Source organism: Arvicola amphibius, chromosome 1 (assembly GCF_903992535.2).
Source record: "Arvicola amphibius chromosome 1, mArvAmp1.2, whole genome shotgun sequence".
Taxonomy (NCBI): domain Eukaryota; kingdom Metazoa; phylum Chordata; class Mammalia; order Rodentia; family Cricetidae; genus Arvicola; species Arvicola amphibius.
Genome location: NC_052047.1, coordinates 55,904,230 through 55,928,116, shown reverse-complemented (window position 1 = coordinate 55,928,116; position 23,887 = coordinate 55,904,230). Strand labels below are relative to the sequence as shown.

General features: G+C 40.4%; 1 protein-coding gene across 11 annotated transcripts in view; it reads right to left on the bottom strand.

Annotated features, from left to right (window-relative positions):
• Positions 1-23,887, bottom strand: part of Ldb2 (LIM domain binding 2) — a 355,063-nt gene that overhangs the window by 62,048 nt on the left and 269,128 nt on the right. For all 11 annotated transcript variants that reach the window (XM_038312663.1, XM_038312681.1, XM_038312672.1 and 8 more), the window contains exons 3-5: positions 9,842-10,014; positions 2,679-2,801; positions 261-344 (exon numbers count right to left, since the gene is read on the bottom strand). In XM_038312663.1, the coding sequence (XP_038168591.1) occupies positions 261-344; positions 2,679-2,801; positions 9,842-10,014 (380 nt within the window). The remainder of the gene's footprint in view (positions 1-260; positions 345-2,678; positions 2,802-9,841; positions 10,015-23,887) is intronic.

Below are 23,887 nucleotides of genomic sequence, written 5' to 3'. Positions count from 1 at the left end.
TTATTTTCATTTGAGGTAGGATCTTATTAAGTTCCCAAGGACAGCCTTGAACTTACTCTATACCCCACAGAGCCTTGAACTTACCATCCTCCTACCTCAGCCTCCTAAGCAGCTGGGATTATGGTCTGTTTACCCAGCCTAGCTTATACTTCATTTAACTCTTTGATTTAGGATACATTAAACAACAAACAAGCAAACACAAAAGCTAAAGTTACTTTTCCAAATTCAATAAAGGAATAGAATCACTCATTCCGTCTTACCCTGAGGTAGTTGAGGGTGAAGTTTGTTAGACCCATCCTGGTGATATTTTTGGACAGCTGATCCAGGACCTGAGGATCTTGTGCCTAAACAGGGGAGAAGGAGTAAAAATGACATATTTCACTTCTATGAGACGATCTCATGAAAACAATGGATGATGCTGTTGCTACTGAGCCATGCACTCTTGACACAGCTGATCTGTCTTGGGGGTAGAGATTTCTGGAGAGAATTTAAGTTACACTTGGAAGTCACTTCCATCTAGCACTCAAGGACGTCTTGAGACCATTTCTGCAAGGCTAGAAAACCAAACGGCCTCAGAAGAGCATTTGATCCAAGAGAAAAAGATGTGGCTTTCTCAGTGAGAGACCCTGGCTCTGTGTCTTCAGACGGAAGTCCCTGAGCTCTGCCGGAAGAACTCTAGTCAGAATCACAGAAAGAGATGTCTCTGTACTTGGCAAAGCCATGCTTCTTCCCTGCTGAGATAGGGGTGGTATTTTTACCATCCAGGATGTAGGATGCATTTGAAAACTTGCAGCTATCACAAAAGTATATGATGCAATAATATATCATGCCAAAATCCAATATATATGTATGTAGAGTCTCCACTTTTGTATGTGAAGAAATAGAATTTAAGCTCCCCCCACCTCACTAAACTGAAGTTAAAAATCATGATCTCAATGTCTTTCTTCCTATGGGATGAAAAAGGATAGGTATCACATTCCTCAAAGTATCATGGGGTATAAAGTGCTATAGATCAGACCAAATATTATATTTGGACAGACCCCCCCACAATTTTTTTCCCATTGCATTTGAAAGTAAGTTACATGGTTGATCCTCTTCACTCTGCTTCTTTCTCATCAAATTGGTGCCATGCATAGGAAGAGTTAACTAAACAGGTTTTTCTTCATGTCTATGCTCATGAGACCACATCAGGTATAACTAATAGAACCTTATTCTTGTCTGTTTTTTTTGGTCAGCAATAGTATCATTCTTATTTGTAATCATAGATAAAAATATAGATAAAAATGACTATGGAGTAACAGTTTCCAGCCAATTTTGAAATAGAGTCTTATGGACATTGACCCTCTATGGGAAGATCCGGACCTATGTAGACTTGTTAAGTTGTGCTATGGTTAACAACAAGCAGCTTGCATTGGAATTGGACAGCAACCAATGATGGAAAGATGTTGTTCCAATGTTTCTGCTGCTGCTGGGAATGGATCAACAACACCCACTGACGTCCTAAATGACCCAAGCATCATTCTGAATGTTCTGCAGTCGTTAATTCTTGAGTCTCAAGCCAGGTCTCCAAGGCACACTCAGAACCACACCACTGTAGAGATGAAGGACTATAACTCCAGGGACATTGTATCAGTTATACAAGGCACTCATGAGCAGCAATATAGCATCATGAGCTCTCCATGTATGGCCTCAGCTCTCATCCACACTCTTCTGATGCTTTCTGGTGTATTTTGAGAAGAAAAGTAATGGATAAACCAGACTTCTTCCGGAAGAGTGGAAGGTGTCACACTTGCTTTGAAAGTGCTAATGGAGTTGAAGCATGGTGAATCTGAAGGAGTGGAAATAGGCGTGGCACAGCAGAAGGCCGTATGTCACCAGAAAGGCAGAGATAAGGTTAATAGGTAGGGAGGACCAGGGTGAGATCTGTGGTCTAGAGAGAGAGAGCATGAAGTCCAAAGCTGGGGACAGAGTTTTGAATGCAGAACTAAGTGGGTCCTAACCTTGGTTTTGCCATATTCAGATTGAAAGACATTGGAACATCTTCTTCCTTACTTTGGAAATAATAATAATGATTAATAAGTCAACCCCTGAGTGATAGTTGCATATTAATTTTTTAGCAAAATTCCTGGTTTAATAAATTCTGTAAATGGAATCTGCAGTTATTTTGTTCTCTTTTGATTTCTCAGGGCATTAATGCACCAGGCTTCTGAAGTTTGATTCCTGTTGCATGCCCCCTGTTCTTATTCCAGCCAAGCATCATAGTACTTCAGTTAGGAAGAACCAATAGACCCAGAGATTAGGAGCCTCACTTCCGGTCAGGTGGTTCTAATCGGAACTGGAAGCTGCTCCCACTTCCTGTTTTAGTTCACATTCTCATTACAGGTAAGCGATTCATACACCCAAACAGAAAAATATCTGCTTCAGGGTTACTGCAGCTGAAGAAAATAGAAACCATTCATCAAGGGAAACTCCCTAACATATGAAAAACCTCTCACAAGCTTGGAAACAAGGGAGGCAAAAAGGAACCTATGCATTCAAATGATTGAGGGGAAGACTGAATACTTAGAACTCCTTGTCTAAGGTGTAGTGATAGCGGGACTTTGTTCAGACAGAACAAACTGCGTGTCTCTGCTGAGTAAGAGGCAGAGGGAATAAGAAGAAAAGAGACTATTACTTACGTGCATGGCTAGTATGCTTCTGGGGACCAGCTCCCTGTACTGTCTGATGGTAAAGTGCCACGTTTTTATTCTCATGAGGTCATCAAACGTGAACTCCAAGATCAGCCTGCCTTCTGTGCATACCTGGGGGTGACAAAGAGCACACTCGTTCCATACAAGCAATAGTTTGTAACTGATATCAACTACCCAAATATAGTGTCTGTTGAGGTCCTCAGGCGGTGTACCCATGATACACAGGGACAAGTATCAGCTCTATCATCAACAGGTTCAGAAGGTTGCTCAGTTCCTTACTAGCCACAAGAACCAGTCACTCTACTACCAATGAAACTTTACATGATTCTGACTCTTCATCTTAGAAACATCTATCTCCTAGTGACATCAGTTGAAAGCCCACCTTCTCTGACCACCTTCATTTTCATGATCATCTTCCCATGGGTGCCTCAGCCATAGTATTTATTTATCTATTTGTTTGCTTGTTTGTTTTACATTCCCTTCCCTCCTTTTCTCTCATTGCCTTCCCTCCTCCCCTCTGTATCCCTCAATTCACTACTCCTCTCTTTCTGTTCAGCAAGGGGCAAGCATCTCATGGGTATCACAAAGCATGACATACTAAGTTGCAGTAAGACTAAGTACCTCCTCTTGTATTAAGGCTGGGTAAGGCAACCCAGTGTGAGGAATAGGTTCCCAAGAACCAGCCAAAGCATTGGGGACAGGTCTTGTTCCCACTGCTAGAAGTTCCACAAGTAGACCAAGTTACACAACTGTCACATATATGTAGAGGGCCTTGCATGACCCTGTGCAGGCTCACTAGTTGTTGGTCACTACTAGTAGTTGTCAGACACTGTGAGTTCCTATGAGCTGGATTAGCTGTTTCTGTGGGTTTCCTTGTAATGTCCTTGACCCTCTAGCTCCTACAACCCTTCTTCCCTCTCTTCAGTGGGATTCCCTGAGCTTAGCCAAAGGTTTGGCTTTGGGTCTCTGTATCTGTTTCCATCAGTTACTGGATGAAGGCTCTCTGATGACAACTGAGGTAGTCAACAATCTGATTATAGGAGATGGCCAGTTCAGATTAGGTATCCATAATTGCTAGGAGTCTTAGCAGGGGTCATACTCATGGATTCACGGGAGTTTCCCTTACATAAGGTTTTGATCTGACTTTGAAATGCTCCCCAAATCTTTGGTTTCCCTAATTTGGGGGAAAGTTTCCCATAAGACAATGGGACAATAATTCACACTCAGGTATGAATTACTACAAAGTTACCCATCCAGAGTGGGTCTTCATTTCCAAAGGGGAATTCCAAAGTGTAATACTCAATCCAATGCAGCGATACCAGTCTTTGATCCATGGAAAATTGAGGGCTGTTTAGAAAATACACTGATCACATCAACAGTGGCAAGTCCTGTTTATATTACACAAAGGGATGGGTAGTCTCTTACCTTCCTAAGAACATATGTGATTAATAAAGCAACAGAAGGCCAGAGTCTCTCTTTCCTTATAATCTGTGACAAAGGCATTTTTAACTTTTCATATTCATATTATTCTTAGCACAATGACTTTGAAAGGGAAGAAAATAATACAAGACAGCACACACTATTTTCCTGTTTCAACTATGAGCCAGTAAGGAAAGGAGAGCATACATCGTTACAAATAATAGTTAGTAAACCCTTATTAGCTCTGGGGAAGGAGTGCCATGGTGCATGGAGGCTTTGAAAACAGACATTACTAGATTGGAATTCTGACTCTACTTTTCTCATGCTGTAGCTCGGGGGAAACCAAATGCATTTTCCTTATCAACAGAACCAAGACAATAACATCACTAGAATTATGGAGGAGACGCATTTCAGGGAATTCTACATGTAGAACGCTGGATACTGTGCCTGGCACAAATAGTAAGACTGTAAGATGTAGCTGAGCAGACAAACAGAGCCAAGGAGAAGAGAGAGTTCAGTCACCATCACCATGGTGCACACACTGAGTTGTAGATCACAGGAAGTATCTCTGGGGATTTGCTCCGAATTAGGAGGGATTGAGCCTCTAGACTCCATCCATTCTCTCCTCTTTAATATGCAGAGTCTCTACTCAGACTTTCTGGCAGAAAGATTTCCTAGTTAACACAACTATGCAAATGTCTGAAGCAATGTGCAAAATTAATCCGCCAAGCTATAGTCCAGGAAGATGGCGATTCACAGTTTATAACAAGCTTTCACGAGCTCTCGATAATCTTTCTCCTCCCGAAATAATACAGTTTCGGAAGTTCTGACAGTCACAGGCAATGATGGGGGCTTTCCAAGTACTCTGATGGGAGTAGATGGCTTCTTTACACAATCTAAACCTTGTCTCTGAGGATTACCATGGAGAGTTTAATAGGGCTTTGCTCAAAAAAGATGGATTTGCCATCTTCATTTTTATCAAAGATCTCTGGGACACAGTGAGATAATTATTGCTCATCTAGGTGAAGACTTCTACCTTGGATCCAATTAACAGAACTTTTGAGTAATTTCAGACATGTGGGCACCCTGCCCTAAAACTCTGAGAGGGGTTGTGTGCCGAGCCTGGCTTCTGGCATCATAGCTACGAGTGTTATGGGAGCAGAAACGGAGATGTCATCAGTGTTCCCAAACTATCCTTCCACACACGTCTTGAGCACTGGAATTAATGTATCAAGATTTTCAACCAAGTACCATGAAGACTAAACCAATGAACTTCTTACCTGCACCATCAGGGTGCTAATGTTATAGAAATCACCTGCAGTGGCAGCTTTCCCAGAGAGGGCTGTGATAGTCAGCTCTCAATGGGAAAACCCACATTTAGAAGGCTATTAGAAATGGTATTATTGGATGGTCAAACAAATATTAACCTGGCTAAATTTCAGGGTTATTATTACTGTTGTTGTTATTGTTATTATCATATAATCGGCTTGGTTTCTTTCTGTCAAGCACAGGGTCAGGGCAGATAAAGGTTCTGGTTTGCTTCTACTAGAACCAAGCTTCACGATGAGAAGATCAGCAGACAGTCCTGAGGTACTGCTCATCTGAGCATCTGCAGGGCCAAGGTCAACTGTGTCTTTTCTTTACTATGACACAGCAGACAAGTTGGGCCTTCTTATGCAGACAAACTGTCTCGGGCCTACAAAATGAAAAATTGCCTCAAGTCTTGGGCTTCCTTTATAGTCAAATGGGTCCACTTTATCCAGGGCACACTAAGGTAAAGTGGGGATCCTCAAAACTGTGTCCTGGATCACTACAACAGATATATTTTTAGAGGATATTAAATGACTTCCAAAAATGAAAGACAAAGGAAAATTTTGGTCATTGCTCTTTTTTCGAGTGATTATACATACAGAACCATCCGAAGACTTGGGGAGACCCCCCTTCTGTAATGGAAGCTAAGTGAAACCAAAGGCTTTGTGGTTTGTTTTCTATGCAACCATCAGAAACCATAACAGATGTACATATGAAGGAATGTATGATTCCTTTGTTAGAAAATATTTTAAAAAATAAGCATAGCTAATAAAATGAAAGTAATATTTTTCTCATTTCAAAAAATATCTATATTCGCTTATTAACAAATACAGTTAATGCAGCTTTTATCTAATGCTGGCCTTTAAAAAAACAAAAACAATAACCTTGCCTTTCTCTTGGAATCCAAAAATCAAAAGGGTCCCCAATTAAGAAAACATTTTCTGTTGTGCTGAATTCATGTTACCGTACTGTGAGCTCTGACATTTTGTTTCTGTGGTAACCAAAATCAGCTGATTAGTTGGCATGGCAACAGAAAAGATGTAATCCCAGCAGACACACTCTAATCAATGCCCCCAGCACAGATGGTCTCCGGAGGATCAACAAGAAAGAGGCTGGCAGGCATTCGGTCGATCACGTGCTAGCTTGAGACTAGGCCAGGAACAAGAAAAGTAAAAAAGAACATTTCTCAAACTACCCAGTAGCTTTTTAACCTTTTCCTGTCTCTTACTAATGAAGTAATACTGACTACACTGTTGTATGATTCAACGGTTCCCACGCAGCTACTATGAGACAATCCGTGCATTTTTTAAAAGGTGGTAAGGTTTAGTTTTGTATCTTTATATGTGAACAGCACGAGTAGAATAGAGAATGCTATTTAAATACTATTTAAAAAGCGATCTCTTAATTTTACCTAGAGATATCACATATATCAACGTGTATTAAAAAGATATGGTCCTTAACACGGAGAGGAGAAATTATATTCTATAATGTGATATGCTGGGTAAGGTAAGCATAGGGAAGCAATTGTCAAAAAATCCACGTAAATAGCGTTTGCTTAGAGAAAACATATTTAATGTGCTTCCATGTAATATCTCGTAGTAAATAACTTCATAATAAATAACTGAGAAGAGAAAACCTTCATAAACCCATGGTGGCAGGAGTGATGAGGGTATCCGTCCAGTAGTGTCTGCTACTACGGTTTTAGTTTGCAAAACCGGAGAATGTGGCATTTATAGTGCCTCTCTCTCGGTATCTTCTTCACATCCTTGAATATAACTCAAGAGTCTTTGACTCTGCAAGGCTCCCGGCATGCCTTTCTGATTATTAAGCCTTGTTTTCTATTTGATTTGAAATTGAAAACATAAAAGAAAGGCTTTATTATGTGCATTTAAAAATTCCAATTACATATTTATCCTTAATCTATAATGTTCCTGGTATCAGGAAATTACAAAATGCTCAGTATACCCCTGAGGATTATTTAATATCTCTGTTGATTAGAACTGTAACTGATTTCTGATTCACTAGTTGACCAAATTTTCATAAAAGCAACTCAGCGCCATTGGGTCAAACACTATTTGGGGAGAAACAGTTTAGTGATCGCCTAAATTAGAACAATGTGAGCTGCCGACACATAATGAGCTAAATAACGCGAGGACTAAGACCAAAATGTCAGCAGTTGCTTTAAAATTCCCTTTCTTCATGGCACCAAAAAGCCATTGGCTCATTGTTTGTTTAAAATAGCCATAGTGCTTTATTACCCGAAACAGAATTATTTTTAATTAACATAAGAACACAAGGAAAATTAGGAAGATTCTTAGAGTAGTATAGCAAACATCAAGGGGTGAAGGGAGGGGGTGGGAACAAAGGAAGAAAGGGATGGATGCAGGGAGAGAGAGGGAGAAGAAAAATGAATCCTTTGAATCATATCAAATTTCCTAAAAATAAATGTGCATAATTAGCATCTGGATTAAGTCCCTATAATGAAACTACATGTCCTAGAAAGAGATATATTTCATCAGAGTATTGAAATATTCATTACAGGAATAGGCAAATAATACTGCCTGCCTTGGAGGTGGATGACATGGGTGGTCTGGATAATTGATGCTCTCAGAGCCAAGGGAGCAGTGTACAGGTCTTTCTAGTGATTGCCTTGTTTCCTTGGGGGACAAAAACCATGGGACTCCTGGGGCACAGAGGGGACATTCCAGAAAAAGAATGCAGCCAAGAATGAAAATAGCACTTCATGGTTCTTCATGGATCCCTCAGAAGAGAGAGACTGGCCTAACACAAGTCTGAAACATGGCATACTAGAGCATCAGGGCAGCTCAACGTGTTCATTTGCGAATTAGGACCTGACCTGAGAAGGAATGAAGTTGACTAAATATTTTTAAAAAAGCTGTCAAAGAATGGTTTTTAAAGTTTTCAGTGGCTGCAGACATTAAGTACAGTTTCTGAATGATGGAAAAGTTTTATTTATTTATCACATTTTGTTTCTCTCAGGGCGTTAAGGAGAGATGGTGTCTCTTATTTGAATCAGCTAAAAGTGTTAACATTTGGGGGGCTTTCCCTGCATTGCTCAGACCTTGTAACCATAGAAGGGAATGGGGTGTGTGTTCTTATTTATATGGTTATGAAAATATCCTTTATCTTCAGAATGAAGTAAGTCATGGGCAAATGAAACCTTCATTCCAAAGGCCATTTCCTCCCATAAGAAAAACTCTCTTCCCAGCACAGACTCCAGTATTCTTATGATGCAGTTCTCTGAAGAATTCCTTTCCATCCTGTTAAAGTATTAGGCAGAGAAAACCCCCAGCCCTTACCATATTAAAAAAATCCTATTGTCAAAACCAAGATGCCACGGGGTCAGTGACAGCTGACGGCCTTTGGATTGCCTAACCACGTCCCGTCCCTTTAGCGTCACACACCATCATGGGCACTGAGAAAGACTCACGCACGCCAGTGTGGCGGGAGGTACTGATATGAAACACTGAATTATTATTCTTCAAGCAAATTACACCAGCAGCACCTCTTCAGTTTTGCAGTTTGATTTTTGGTAATTAACCCTGATAATCCAACACCTTGTAGGCAGAGAGGGCTGTCATCTGTGTTTTGTTCTAAAAGAGATAGCTGCTATCTATTAATGAAATAAATTCTTGCGGAATTTTAGTCTATATTAAATGAGCAAGTATTCATTAAAGCAAGTATCTGTGGGGCTGACAGACAGCATATGCAAGGCCCTGAGTTCAATCTTTAGCACATCAAAAGTAAATAAACAATTAACTTCTGTTTACTAGATTCTTTCTGTGACTCACTGACCATTACTGTTTCTCCCACTTGGAAGGGGACATACACGGATCATGTGTTAATACTGCCGAGTGGTCCTCAGTGAGGGGGATAGTTCACATGCTGGTATTCTAGTCCATGGCAGAGATTACAGGTGGAAAATATATAAAAGATGATGCTGAGTCCCTTCCTCTTCTGTTTTAGATTTCATATCCTTCATACACTGTGAACTTGGCCTCAAATACTGTGTTGTCTGCCCCCCGCCCTGCTTCTCTGCCTCTTAGTTTTATAACCAACTTCTATCTCTGCTGTGCCCATGGCTGAGTTGCTTGGCTGACACACTTTGCAATCCTAGAATCTCCAAAACCGTGAGGAAGCATCCTAGCCCTGTTTGCCCCTTTGGTTTGCAGATAACTGCCAGATAATAGTTCAGGTGTAACTAGTAAACGACCCCTTTGTTTGTTCACATTTAAAATTTCTTAACATTTTCAAAATAGGCAAGCGCAAATACTGCGTGAATTCTTTCAGTTATCAAAGGTTTATTTGCATAGAAAAGAAAGCCTCTGTCAGCTGTTAAACTGAAGGAGCAGCTGAACTCCTCTCCTCTTAGGTCTGTTTGTACCCGAGTCTGGCCGTACCTTGGTGAACATGGGCTTCCCGTGCTGTGTGACCATGGCACACTGGTCGCAGTCTACCGTGATGGATGAGTTGTGGTAAGACTCCTTGGAGTGTTTGAGGATGTAATACAGGTCGGTCACCCCTCCTTCGAACACGGTGCTAAAATAACGGGGAATGAGTGTCCTGCCGATAGCTGCAAGAGAAACAGAGAGGAGCAAGCCATGAACATGCAGAACCAACCAATGCTATGAACCCACACCAACTAGGTGGCCGCCTGGAGCCAGGCATCTTCGGAAACTGTGCCAGGAGCCATTTCTCTTTCTAAACAGCCATGACCCATTTGGGTTGTAAGAAATAAACTATAATCCCTAACTATTTGGGAAAAATGGGACCACCATCTCGCTGAGGCTTATGTCTACTGGAACCAAAAAAATAAGAGTTAATAGTTAGAAAATAATGGGGACAGTGCACTTATGCTTGGGGTCTCATATACGTTTCTGAGTGAACATATTTTATGAAAAACAAATGCCAGACAACCTGTTTGGCTTGTCCAATGTGCTGTTTACAACTTAATTACCCAACTATGTGTTTTTGTTTTAATAAGTAGCAGGAATATAAATTTTAATACCACGCTACCTTTCAGTTTGTGAAATCTATCAGTATTTTCTCTTCGGGTTTTCAGGAAACAAAACAAAACAAAACAGGAAATTACTAATTAAGACCCAAAAAGGAGACATGGTAAACATTGGTATGAAGTCACAGGATTTGTAAATAGTCTTGAACCCCACATCTGAAAACATCAATAAATCCACCTTTCCCAGTGGTGTATGTCAAGCTACTCTAAAAATAAGGCTCTCTGATTAGTAACCTCATTCCATTCAAGCATCGTAACCATGTAGATTCTGATTTTTTTGCTTCGCTTTTGTACTATATAAAATTATCACTACACTAAAGGGCCCAGTTCCAGAGAACCTGGTACCTCAGCTTGCTCTAAATTGGCCTCCTCTAGTCCACTGAGATTGAGCATTTCTAGTAGCTGTTTTTTTCTGATCTATGAGGCTTCCCAGCACAGGACTAGCCATGACTTCAGGAGCGATTTGAGATCCTCTTAGAGTGGAAATCCCAACTCATAATATCAGGAATTTTGCTTATGTGCAGATTTTAAAGGCAAAGTCCTGAAGATCACTCTCAAGTAATCCAAAGTTTGTTTTTTGTTTAAATAAATCTTTCATATTCACTATATAATACCTCACAAAGACAAAAATAATATTTCGGATAAACCATCAATAAAAGCTTTAGCTAGGAAAGATCACACATCATTTTCTGAAATTTAGAATATTTAATTTCATTTTAAAAGCATCACTGTTAATCCACTCCATGTGGGTCTATAGCTCTTTTGTACACGGACTTGGGGAAAACAAGTTTAAAGAGAATCTTTTGCCCAACTGTTCTGTTACATGATCCTTAAAGAAGCCACATTCAGATGACAAAGCTCTGGAGAATTTATGCCATTGTTATTGCTTCCTATTTGTAGTTGGTAAGATCAATCAACAAGTGTGCGATAAGCCAGCAGTCCAGGATCTCGGCGATGCTATCCCAAATAATCCTTAGACATACATTTCCTAAATACTCACTAATCCCAAATATTGCAATTTCCTTCCCTGAATATCAAATTCAAATGAGAGTAATATGAGCCCGGCACATCTCCCAGCAAATGCATAGCTAATATTACAAAGAAAACTTTCCAGAGCCGAGGACCTTATTGTACTTCACCAGACAGATAAAATTAATTGAATGCACTTCAAATGTTCTAACTTAAAGCTAATTACCATAAATCAGCTCAAGTATTTTGACAATTTGGAATCTGTACTATTAAGAATAAATACACACCATAAAAGTGAAGTTGAAGGGTGAAATATTTCACTATAACATCCAAGGAATTGTCACATTAAAAAAGGTTATGGCAAATAATTGCCACTGGATTCATCGCATTGTAGTTTATTCTCTATAAATCATATAGAGTTTAATTGCTCGATCGCACACTTCGCTATATATTAACATAGCTTTAGTTCCTGTCTAAGAAAAAAATGAATGGGAAGGAAGTTTACATTCCCTTAACTTTAACCTTAAATTTGTAATGACTTTCTCAATCCGAGACAATGCCCAAGCCATAAAGGGAACATATTTAGAATAAAAACATGACTCTGTGCATGGAAAGGTTTCTAATATCTTAGGGAAAGTGCTGGAGACGAGCATATGTTATCAGGCCCACTTTCTTTGTGAGACTGCCCTACTAGGTTTCCCAGGTGTGGTTAGGAACTATGCACCAAGTCCCTTTATCCACTGTGGGTGCTGCCCCTCAGGTGGCCCTGCTGAGCTATGGCAATGTTGTCTATGCCTGTTATACTTTGTCTTTTCTCATTTGGTGCTCTGGTCCCTGTGATCTGCTTCAGTCAATAGAATGTGGCACAACTACCAAGTGTCAGTTTAGGTAACACCTTAGGAAGAACTAGGAAGTTCAACCATACTGCTTGGGGACTGAGCCAAGCTATTCTAATACCCTATCGTGAGAAGCCCAGCCAGCAAGTGTGGAGAGGTCACCCGAAGAAGAGAGTCCTCTATCTGCCACCCAGCATTAGTTTCCAGAACTATTTCAAGATGATGTCATAGAGAGTAGAAACAAAATGCTCCTAACAAGATATTTCTTTGCAGAATAATGAATGAAAAGAAATAATTGTATTCCAGAATCATGTCCTGAAACAAACAGGCAGTGTTCCTACTAAAAAACGTGTAAATCCTGGGCATATAGAAGCCTGCACACCAAGAGAAAGCAAGGAAGCACATCATCGGTGAGCTGATTTGAGCCCTCATCTAGGCTGGAAGTCAATTTATGGACCGTGTGCCCTCCTGGCCCTCTCTCTTCTCTTCTTTCTTGTTCTTCTTCCTTCTCCCTTATTTTTCCTTTTTTTTCCCTTTTTATCTCAAGGTAGTTATGTTAAGCTTCAATCGTTTGCAAACAGAGGAAGCTTGGTCAATGCAGCCTGTTCCAACATGGAAACGGTAGCAAACACGGATGAAGGGAAGGGACAGAGAGGACCAATGACAAGAGCTAACAGAGTATCTGCACACACACTGTGCAAAGCTGCAGGGGATTAAGAGGGATGTCAGTGACTGTATTAGTTTCCCACTGCTGCTGTAACAAATCACCGCAAACACAGTGGCTTAAAACCTCACAAACATATTATCCTCTTACAGGAAAACGGCAAACACAGGTCTCACTCAACTAATGAAACAGCATCAGCAGCTGTGGCTTCCCTTCAGGAGGCTCTGGGGAAGCTGTTTTCTTGTTTTGTTCTTTTCAGCATTTACAGGCTGCCTACGTTCTTGTTTATAATTCTTTTCTCATCTGTAAACCCAGCAGCAGTAGGCAGGGTCCATATAGGGCTTCTTTTTCTTTTCTGTTTTCCTGGCTTCCGTGGTCCATGTTTGGTCCCTATCCACTACACTGGACCCACATGAAGAGTCCGTAATAATTCCCCCATCTCAAAGTCAATACTAATCAGACCAGGAAGGATGCTTTGGCAGTACGAAGGAACTTTCACCGGTACAATAAGTTAGGCTATAGATATCTTTGGAGGGGCATTATTCTGTTTACCATAAAGAGGATGTGTGATAAGAACATATAGGAGCCAGTGACAGGAACACACGCACATGCGCATGAAAGCATGCACACAAAATGCAGTATATAAATTCTGTGTAGTTATGTGTGGTGATTCACAGTTATAATCCCAGCATATGGAAAAGTGAGGAAGGAGATGTGTCATAAGTTTGGGTTCAGCCTGGCTACAGAGTGATGGTCTTTCTTCAATAAATGAATAAATAAATTGATAAAGCATGCAATGAATTGGGACAGTGCACCAGAGCAAAATCCATGTGTTCACCATCAACTCACTGCACAGCCATTCATTTGCTTTGTGAAATTTCTCTGGGCTTGGAGCAGGTGTAGAGCTCCGTGGTGGTGCTCTACATGAATACAGACCTTCATCCCACCTCTCAGATTCACTTCTATCAGGAGAATTAAACATTATCTAAATGTGCAGTGTGATAATTCATAACGATTAAACTTGAATTTGTGATTTTGAACTGTTGGCCAATGTCTTCTGAATCCTGAGTCCAGTGCACAAGTTTATACCATGGAAGCACTGAGGTTAGCACATTCTCCTGACGTATAAAACCATGCAACCATACAGAACAATGCACCGAGCTACTCTGAAGATCTAGGACTATTTCAGCGATTCCATGATCTGCTAACTCATCAGCCACACCAGTTCTGACTTAGGTTCACATGCAGATACTGAATTTACCCTTTTCACCTGTGTTTTAATTTCGGGAGTTAAAATCATTTAAATATTGATAGGCATAAATCTACACAGTATTCCCATGGGAAGGCCTGAAGTATTGTTTGAGTGAGATTAAGATTATAGCAGATAATAAAAAGGATTTTCCTAACACATTTTGATCAAAGTCCCTCAAGTTAGGAAGCACCAGTGGGTTGAGAGTCAGGAACACAGGATGATTTTCTGTTATGCTAGGTAATTGAAAAATACTATATATTATTTATGTGTATGTTCATGAAAGAGAAAAGGAAATCACACATTAAATTATTAATGGATTGGATGTTTGCAAAGTAAGTTCAAATACTCAACTTTGTAGGTAAATATATTTAGTCTGGGAATAGCTAAGATTTACTCAGAGCTGTTTTAGATGCGAAGACCTGGACTCAAGTGCCCTGTACAGTTTCTACTGTGTTTCCCGCTTGTTACCACTTCAACTCAACCACCGGAAGTCCTCTGTGAGGAAGGTACTAGATGTGTGGAAGCTGAACCCACTTTCTAGTCTGTCAGTCTTACTTGGAGACAGCAGCAGACACAATTAGAATCCAAATGGTATGGGCTGGGAAAATAATCCAATTAGCAAAATACCCGAAGTACAAGCATTGAGGATCTAAATATGATCCTCAGAGCCCACATTATAAGTCCTGGGGTGCATTGGGAGGCAGACACAGGAGGCTTCCTGGGGGGCAGGCTGGGCAGCCAGCCTACATTGGTGACTCCCCAGAGCCACTCTCAGAACACAAGGTAAATTGTAGTCCTGAGGAATAACACTCAAGGTTGTCCTCTGGTCTTCCTGAGCCCACAGAGGCACATGCACTCCCCAAACAATAGTACGAGTGGGGAACTCAGTGGGAAAATAAAACCTGTTAAGGCATTCTTTCCAAAGCAGAAACCTCACCCTATAGAGCATTCTATCTCTGCTATTGATTACAAAAACTTTTCTTTACTTTCAACGATGTTTATAGGTAATTCACAGGAGAAAAATCATACACAGAAGTAACCATATGGGAAAATATTCAAACTGGTGATCAAAGTAAAATATTAAAATATTTTTAAAAAATTCTTCTAAGGTTGTAATAAAATAGAATGTGAAAATACTTTTAGAAAAGTGAATGTTGAGAATACTCATTATCTTGAATTCCTCAACTCATCTAAGTTTGCTGGGTGTGACTCAGTTTTGCTAGGTTCCTTCTTCAAACTACAATTCTAAAAGTCCACATGTTACTTGCTCTGGAATTCCTTGAGTCCACTGAGAAACCAAGTAAGATCTCTTGATTTGGGGGGGGGGGGTCCATTAGTTACTAATTTGGATGCTGTCAATTTCTGTGTTTCAAAGGCAATTCAATCCCGAGTCCTGAAAGAGATTGAAATCTAACGAAAATGGGGAACGAGAGGAAGATTTAGAGCTAACAGTGTCCCAGGGTGACTTAACACTTCGAGGTTAGTTAGCCTATGATTTTCCGACATTAAGAAGCAGTTGTACAGCTACACATCAGTGTTTCGTGACAGGCAACATTAATTATATTAAAGCCAGCGATTATCTCACGCTATTTACAATTTTTTCTAGACCTGTTAATGAGTAAATTGGATATCTGAATCCTGGTCATTTGGACAGCTCAGCTACAGTAGCTGTATTTCATAAATTCACTTGGAAATTCTCCTGCAGTACAGTGGTAACGTTAGGTACTAAGTGTAGATTCATTAAATTTTAGACTCATTTGTATTCATAAATCCATGGATGTATTATGCTAATGTGCAAATGAAAGTGCTTCTAGGAGTGATAAAAACAAACTGATGACTTCACACGGAGAAAATAACCATTAGAAATAGTCAAAACAGTGGAAATAAAATACAAGACTTGGACTGAAGTGGTCAGGTTCTGGCCAGATTCTCTCCTTCTTGAGAGAGGGGGAAGCAAGTCAAGCTAACCCCGCTGTGTGGCTGCAGGCTGCCATAGTTTTCATTCTAAGATGGCTTGATTTATTTTCTCTACCAAAGCAATTTGATTTAAATATCTTCTCTCTAATGATGTCTCTTGCTTTTTTCAGATTCATTCATTTCATCAACGCTTATTAAATACCTGCTATGGGTAAGACACTCTTCTACAAGTATTCAGGCAGAGGGTTTAGAGTGGTAGCAAGTAGTGTAGACTGGGAGGCCTGCAGCTGGTGTGTGAGCAGGTGGAGCTGAGTTTTGATTGAGAAAGGTCACAGGAAGATCTGCAATCTGAGAGAGCCAGGGCTAGGGCTCAGCACTAACAAGTAACCTCCGACAGGCATGAATGTGGATCAGATGTGCTTGATGGATTATGAAGTCACCAAAAAAGGCAGTGAGGCAGGTGCACTATCCAAGAGACCAAGCTGATAGGTGAAGTCAGGGACAGAGTCAGGGAAAGGCTAAAGTGAGGGGTTTGCCTTTTGTTCCACAACATGTCTCTAGAAGGTTGTGGCCACTGACAATCTATGATGAACTGACCCAGTTCTTCCTGCATATAATATCCACTGGCCAACTTGGACCCCAAATTCCATATACATTTTTTTTATCTGCTGAGAAAAATGATTAGGTATTTTTTCTGCCACTGTATCCATTAATTAAAGACAAGAAGATGAATGTCCTGGCTTCATCTGGTATGAGTTCCTCTGCTGTGCAAAGCTCACTCACTCCTGATCACAGTGATGACTCTTAGGTATTGAAACTTTATGTCATGCTTCATATCTCGTGGATTTATTTCTGCATTCTTTACTTGGTAATACCACAGTTTTTATAACTGCACATTTAAAAATGAACCTTAAGTTTCTTTTCTTAAATTCAAAGAAATGAGAGGGACATTGGTTCAATTAAATCTAGAAAGAAACCATTGGCATTTTGTAAATCTTCCCACATAGGATTATGAAATATATGTCCATTAGTTTAATTATTTTTGTATTAAAAGATTTCTATAGATCTCCACAGAGTGTTATGTGTAAGAAAACCTTTGTTTCTTAGATACTTTTAGAAATTTTACATATGGCCGGGCGGTGGTGGCGCACGCCTTTAATCCCAGCACTCGGGAGGGAGAGGCAGGCGGATCTCTGTGAGTTCGAGGCCAGCCTGGTCTACAAGAGCTAGTTCCAGGACAGGCTCTAAAAAAGCTGCAGAGAAACCCTGTCTCGAAAAACCAAAAAAAAAAAAGAAATTTTACATATGTTGAATGGTGGTGTGTATTTTTAACCACATATCTAGTCAAATCATATATTTAAATTCTTCTATTAATATAGTTTTATACTGTTTTGAATTTCTTTTCTATCCCAAAACTCTATTAATATGTAAGTATTCAATTAAATATATTTTAATTAGAAATATGGTTAAAAAATCACAATGCTATTTAACAAATGTAAATTCTCTTGTACATTGTAAAGATTTGTCACTCATATTGGTATAATAAAATGCTGATTGGCAAGTAGCCAGGCAGGAAGTATAGGTGGCACAACCAGACTAAGAGAATTCTGGGAAGAGGAAAGAGAGAGAGACACAGTTACAAACCAGATGCATAGGAAGCAGTATGAGAATATTTTACTGAGAAAAGGTACCAAACCACGTGGCTAAACATAGACAAGAATTATGGGTTAATTTAAGTTGTAAGAGGTAGTTAGTAATAAGCCTGAACAATAGACCAAAGAGTTTATATATAAGTCTCTGTGTGTTTATTTGGGACTGAATGGCAGTGGGACAGGACGAAAGAGAAACTTCTGTCTACAATTTCTCCTCTCCAAATGGTTGGTGTCTTTCCTGTCTTACTGCAGCAATTCTCAGAGAAACTTCATGAAGAAGCTGAAATGTTGAGGCAGTGGGCATTCTCCGGGCCACTTACTATATTTACTGATTGACTCTGAGTTCTACATGTTGTCTTGAGATGTTACTAGCTGTGGAAAGAAACTTTTCTCTAGTCCTGTACTCATTATATTTTGCTCTTGAATCTTGATGTACACTTAATTTGATCAGTCATTTTTTCAATACTGCTCAATTTTCTTTTATAAAATTGCTAACGTATTTTAAAGTATTGAACATTAATACGCTTAGTATAAATTTTACTTTGTTCATACGTGTACACATCCATAGTTGAAAAATTGTCACACAAATTAAAATGTAAATTGATTTATCATACAGCCTATATTAGTGAAAGTAGAATTCTACATGAGTCACCCTACTGGAAACTAAATTACAGTGACAAGACTAGAAAAGAGATATAATTATTTCCAGTGGTGGCCAGAAACATTTCCTAAGATTTCTGTAGTATTAAAATATACCTCTAGCTGGTTCCATATCGAAATGTTGAATGTTTTTCTCTGGTTTGAGTAGGAATGATCTCCACTCAGAGTAGCACTGATTAGCTCCTGATTAGTGATTGTGAATGGCACTCAACATATGTGGAAAAATATAACATAAAATACTAACAATTACTTAATAAATGCAATTAGGTTATCCATGATTATATTTGACACCCTTATTTTAAAGACCAGCAACCTGATGCCCAGAAAAGCAAAACCAAGTAAGTGCTTAGCATGTGTAGAATTTCTAGATTTTGGTATAACTATATAATTTTTAATAATAATTTTTATTTTCTGAAATTATAATTACATAATTCCTCCCGCCAAATTCTCCCATGAACCCCTTTAATCTCTTTAAAATCTATGGACTCTTACTTTTTGTAACACACACACACACACACACACACACACACACACACACACACACTTTCTAAATATAACCTGCTCAGTTCATATAATGTTACTTTCGTGTGTATAATCTCAGGGTCGAGCCCTCAGTATTAAATAACCAGTCGGTGCGCTTTTCCCTGGGGAAGATCATTCCTCCCACTCGCAGTATTTACTTATAGTTCTTTTGCTGGGGATGAGAGCCTGTGTGCTTTCTCCCTTCTTATGAACCCAAGGCCTATTGCACGACAGAGACGTACCCTGCTTCTCAACCAAGTTGTTACTTTTTAGTCATGTAATAACTTATGTCCAAGAAAACAACACATTAGGCACTCTCTAGGGGCTCATGAGACATGACTCTTCTGTGGACATAAAGCCAGACCTTACTTTATTTTGGAGATTGCTTTGCAACAGAGTTCAAAGGTCATTACTGTTGTTTTCAATATTTCAGCAGAATAAACATCCAGATAGGAGATGTCTTTAGATATGGGCAGTAATTAGGCTGTGTGTAAGTGATACCATCTCCATCCATGACAACTTGATGCTGGAAACCCTGCAGGAGGTCTTCTCCTCTGTTTGGAATGGAAGAGCCTTGGCATATGCCCCCAGGGGCTCAGAAGTGATGCAAGGGAAGCTGTTACACTGGACTAAAATGAATTTTGACTTTGGAATAAACAAATTACTTTCCTGGGGTTTTTCTCTACTGGAATAGGAAGGCCTATTTGCTTAAACATCTAATTATAACACAGTCACTAGTAAGCATCAAGTGCCCCGGCCACTCTGTATCCACCAAGACCTGCAGTACCAGTATCCATTGGTACCTTCACCTGGTCTCAGATCACCTGACATTCATATGTCACATAGCCTTCTAGATATTTTAATTATCCATACAGACACATGATGTCTAGATAGATATATGTATATATGTATGTGGTGGTTAGCTTTATTCTCAACATGATATTCTGGGCTTGATGCGTAAGCTTCCGGGCAATTTTTCTGCCTCCACATCCCATCTCTTCTTTGGAGTGCTAAAATTACTCATGTACACTATCACATCTGGCTTTCTATTTGGGTTCTTGGGATGGAACTCAGGTTGCCTGGAATTCACAAAAAGTGCTTTTACCTCCTAAACCATATCATAGATTTTTAAGTACCACCCCAATAAGGCTGTCTTTCTTATTATTGAGAGCTTCCATATTGAAGAACATAGAGAATGCTTTCCATTTTTTTCAACAATGTTGACAACAAGAAAGGAAACATTTTTTATTTTACTAGAAATCAACAGTTATCCTTTGAAGTGCTGCTACTAATTTATCCCCACTTACTACTGTCAGATTTTAAAACTTTGCCATTTACGTCACAGGGTGTACCTATCTCCAAGACACTGATCATGTGATGATATTTGGTAGTCACGGGCATCAGCTTGCTGGGTTGCTACTATAGATGAAGCATCTTCACTGACCACTCCCCATGGTCTCCAACATTTCATTCCAATCCGCTGACCTTGCTGAAGAGAAACCAATGCTACAGACTTGAGAAGTAAAAACAAACCAACGAACAAAAACCTTTCCTTTTTTCCCAATGTTCTCAAACTTCAAGAATTCTCATGAAATCATTTCAGTGTGCTTTACCAGACTGTCCCAAACTCAGCCCAGCCCAGTGGAGATGACCCAAGTCAATCCATTTCAGATTTTAATATCAGCAAATTTCATCTGACTGACAGAAAAGCAGATGTGTATTTGAGATTTCCAATTTTATCTGGGCCAGGAAGCAATGGACTTTAGCAATGGGCTTTTCAAGAGTGGCAAGGAGGCGGTGTTGTTTCTGCTTCCAGAAGGCAGGCAGGTAGAACGCCGCCCTGTGAAGGGCTGGATATCATATCTGACAGTCCTTTAGAGGTGCTAAGCATCACTAAGACAGACTCTTTTTTAACCCTTGACAGCAGGGTCTGAAGTTACAGGAGGAACTTGTCTGATTCTAAACTGAGCTAGTCAGATCCCTGTGCCCTTCCTCAGCTCCATGGCAGCTTCCTCCCTTCCTCAGCTCCATGGCAACTTCACCCCTTCCTCAGCTCCATTGCGGCTTCACCCCTTCCTCAGCATTGCTGGCATATTTGGTGTCCCCGGAAACCTTTCCCTTCCATTAAAGCCCACTGCAGTACTGCACTCTTTGGAGGAGTAGTGTCCTTTTTCCTTCTTATTTTCCAAGGTCTCCTTTGTGCTCTGAGAGCAACTGTAAACTTATACAAGCTCTTCATTGATGGGTCTCCATGTGTACACTGGCTGTGCCCCTTAGACATCCTTTGACCTCGGATGGAGGATCTCTGCTCTTTCAACTCCAGTTTCTTCATCTGCCCAGTAGGACAGCAATGTCCAAGGCAGTGAGCAGTTACATGGACTAACACCACACTTGCATAAAGTGGCAGTTCAGGGACTGCTGTGCTCAGTACACACTGACTTAGTCTTACATCCCCACCTTCTCCAGACATAAACTTTGGGACACTTGGCGGAGCTGTAATTGTTAATTTTATTGTCTTTCAAGTGCAGCTCCCAGAGAACATTCCTGAAACATTTACATATCAAAGCACATTGGTGGTGTAAACAGTTCCTTAAGAGATGTTTGGAAAATGAATGAAGGTGGACTTGGCCTGTCTGTTTAGAGAGGCTGCCAGTCTTCAGACCTGCTATGTGTGCACAAGGGTTTCCTGGCAGAGGTCGGACCCCTTCCAGTTCAGGGCTGGGGATCGAGGACAGTGAGAAGAGAACAACAAGAATGTATTTCTATTTTCTTTTTCAGAAATACTTTAATTTCTGTATTTATGTGTATGTGTGTGTGCCCATGCACATGTCTGTAGGTACATGCGGAGACCAGAAGAGGGCGTCAGACCTCCTAAAATGGTAGTGAACTGTCAGGCACGAGTGCTAGGACTTGAACTCTGGCCCTCCTGCTAGAGCAGAAAGCTCTTTTAGCTGCTGGGCCATGCTTTCAACATCAAAACCAGAGTTCTAAGAGCTTTTTCTTGGAATACTCACATTTTATTGCTCAAGTACAAAACAAAAGAAAACAAAATCATGATTTAAAGACTAACCATTTTGAAAGACTAAAGCTGACGTTGAATTTTGCAAAAAGAAACTATGTCTCCCGTCTAAGATTTCTTAGGGTAGGTAGGGCTTGTCTCACATCTATGTATACAATTCCCAGACATCAAAATTCCATATGGAAAGCACACTGCTTAGCTAAAAGTCCAAGTCAGCATTCCAGAGACATTTTACAAGGAAACTAAAGTCCTTGGAAATAAGAAACAGTAAAAGAAGGTCAGGTTCACATTCCACAGTGGTCCACTGGGGCCTGTGCTTCTGACCCTTAGATGGTGTCGACAAGGAAAAAGAACGACATTCTGACAGAATTAAATGTTGCTTAGGCTTCCTGGCAGCGGGACATAACGGCTGACTGCATCCACCCGTCTGACAAGACTGCACAGGCACCAGCTGCTGAGGCTGACATTTTGTGGAGTTCTCAGTGAAGCCAAAGGATGCAGGGAAGAAGAGGTACCACTTCGCATCCAGTGGGCAAAGACTCAGCAACAAGTGGCTTGAATCGGGCACACCCACTAATATCGCTCGTGGGCTAAATATCACATCTGCCTCACATTCCCACCACTGTTTAATCCAGTGCTGAAAGCTCCCACTCCCATTCAATGATGGTGCTGTGGCTCCATTCATAAAATGAAATAAGACTCTGGGATTACACTCTATTGCTCTTGCAAAGACAGAGGACTTTCTGATGAAGAGATAAAAGTACTAGACACAGAATAGATATCAGGAACTGAGAACAGGGAGGCTAAGCCAGGACAGGCATAGCTTTGCTCTCTACTCTGGCTTCCCTCTTTCTTTGCTAACACTTTAGACTCCTATCAAGGTATAGGGAGACTCCTGGATTTATCTGCTCCAGGATTCACCAGACCTAACCTCCCCCTCACATAGGCCTGGAGTTAAGCAATGTTAGCCAGGACCCACCCTGCCTTCATGGCAGTCCCAGCTTTACCTTATAGTGGCTGTGTGATTCTGCATTCACTCCAGCCCATGCTTTTTCCCTACTAAAATGAGATGGGAATAGTATCCGCATCACAGGGGCACTAAGTGTGTAGGAGCTCTACTTATCTGCGGCAGATGCCCTTCAAGATTACCTGTGGATGTCTGAGAACTTGGATGCTAAAACTGACTTCTGTATATCCTTTTGTGGTCGTGGATGGATACAACAAAACGGTGTTTTCTGGACACAACGGGGTAATTGAACATATCAACTCATACTGTTGTGGCAGCATATAAAAGACCTTTGCAAGCTCACATCAGACAAGATCTCAGCATGGATTGAGTGAGGGGTCATGCAAACCTATACCTAGCTGAGGAACTACCGGCAATTGATAGCTGCTGGAGACAGTGAGTTGATTTTAAGGATATGGTCCCTGATAAGTCAACTACGTTCAATATTTGGCTAAAACCAGAATCCCAGGACATAGTGGTGCTGGACAGATAAATAGGACCAGCTAGAATGCTGGACCTTCTATATGGCATGAACTCAATATACACTTGCGGAAGGGAGAAACTCAACTTGAAATAAATGTCAAAACAAACAAGAATCATATAAACAAAATATACATTCTTCTTCCACATGTTGATAAAGAACAATATAATTTTAAGCTTTTTTCTTAGCTGAACTTGTGTCTCTAAGAACTTCTGAGAGCCACATACATACATGTCCTGATTTTCTTCTTTCATTTTTTTGGGGGTGGGGGGAATTCGAGACAGGGTTTCCCTGTGTAACAGTCTTAGCTGGACTGGAACTAGCTCTTGTAGACCAGGCTGGCCTTGAACTGACAGGGATTCACCTGCCTCTGCCTCCCGAGTGCTGGCATTAAAGGTATGCGCCACCATGGCCCCAGCACATGTCTTGATTTCTGTCTTCCAGGCAACCCCAG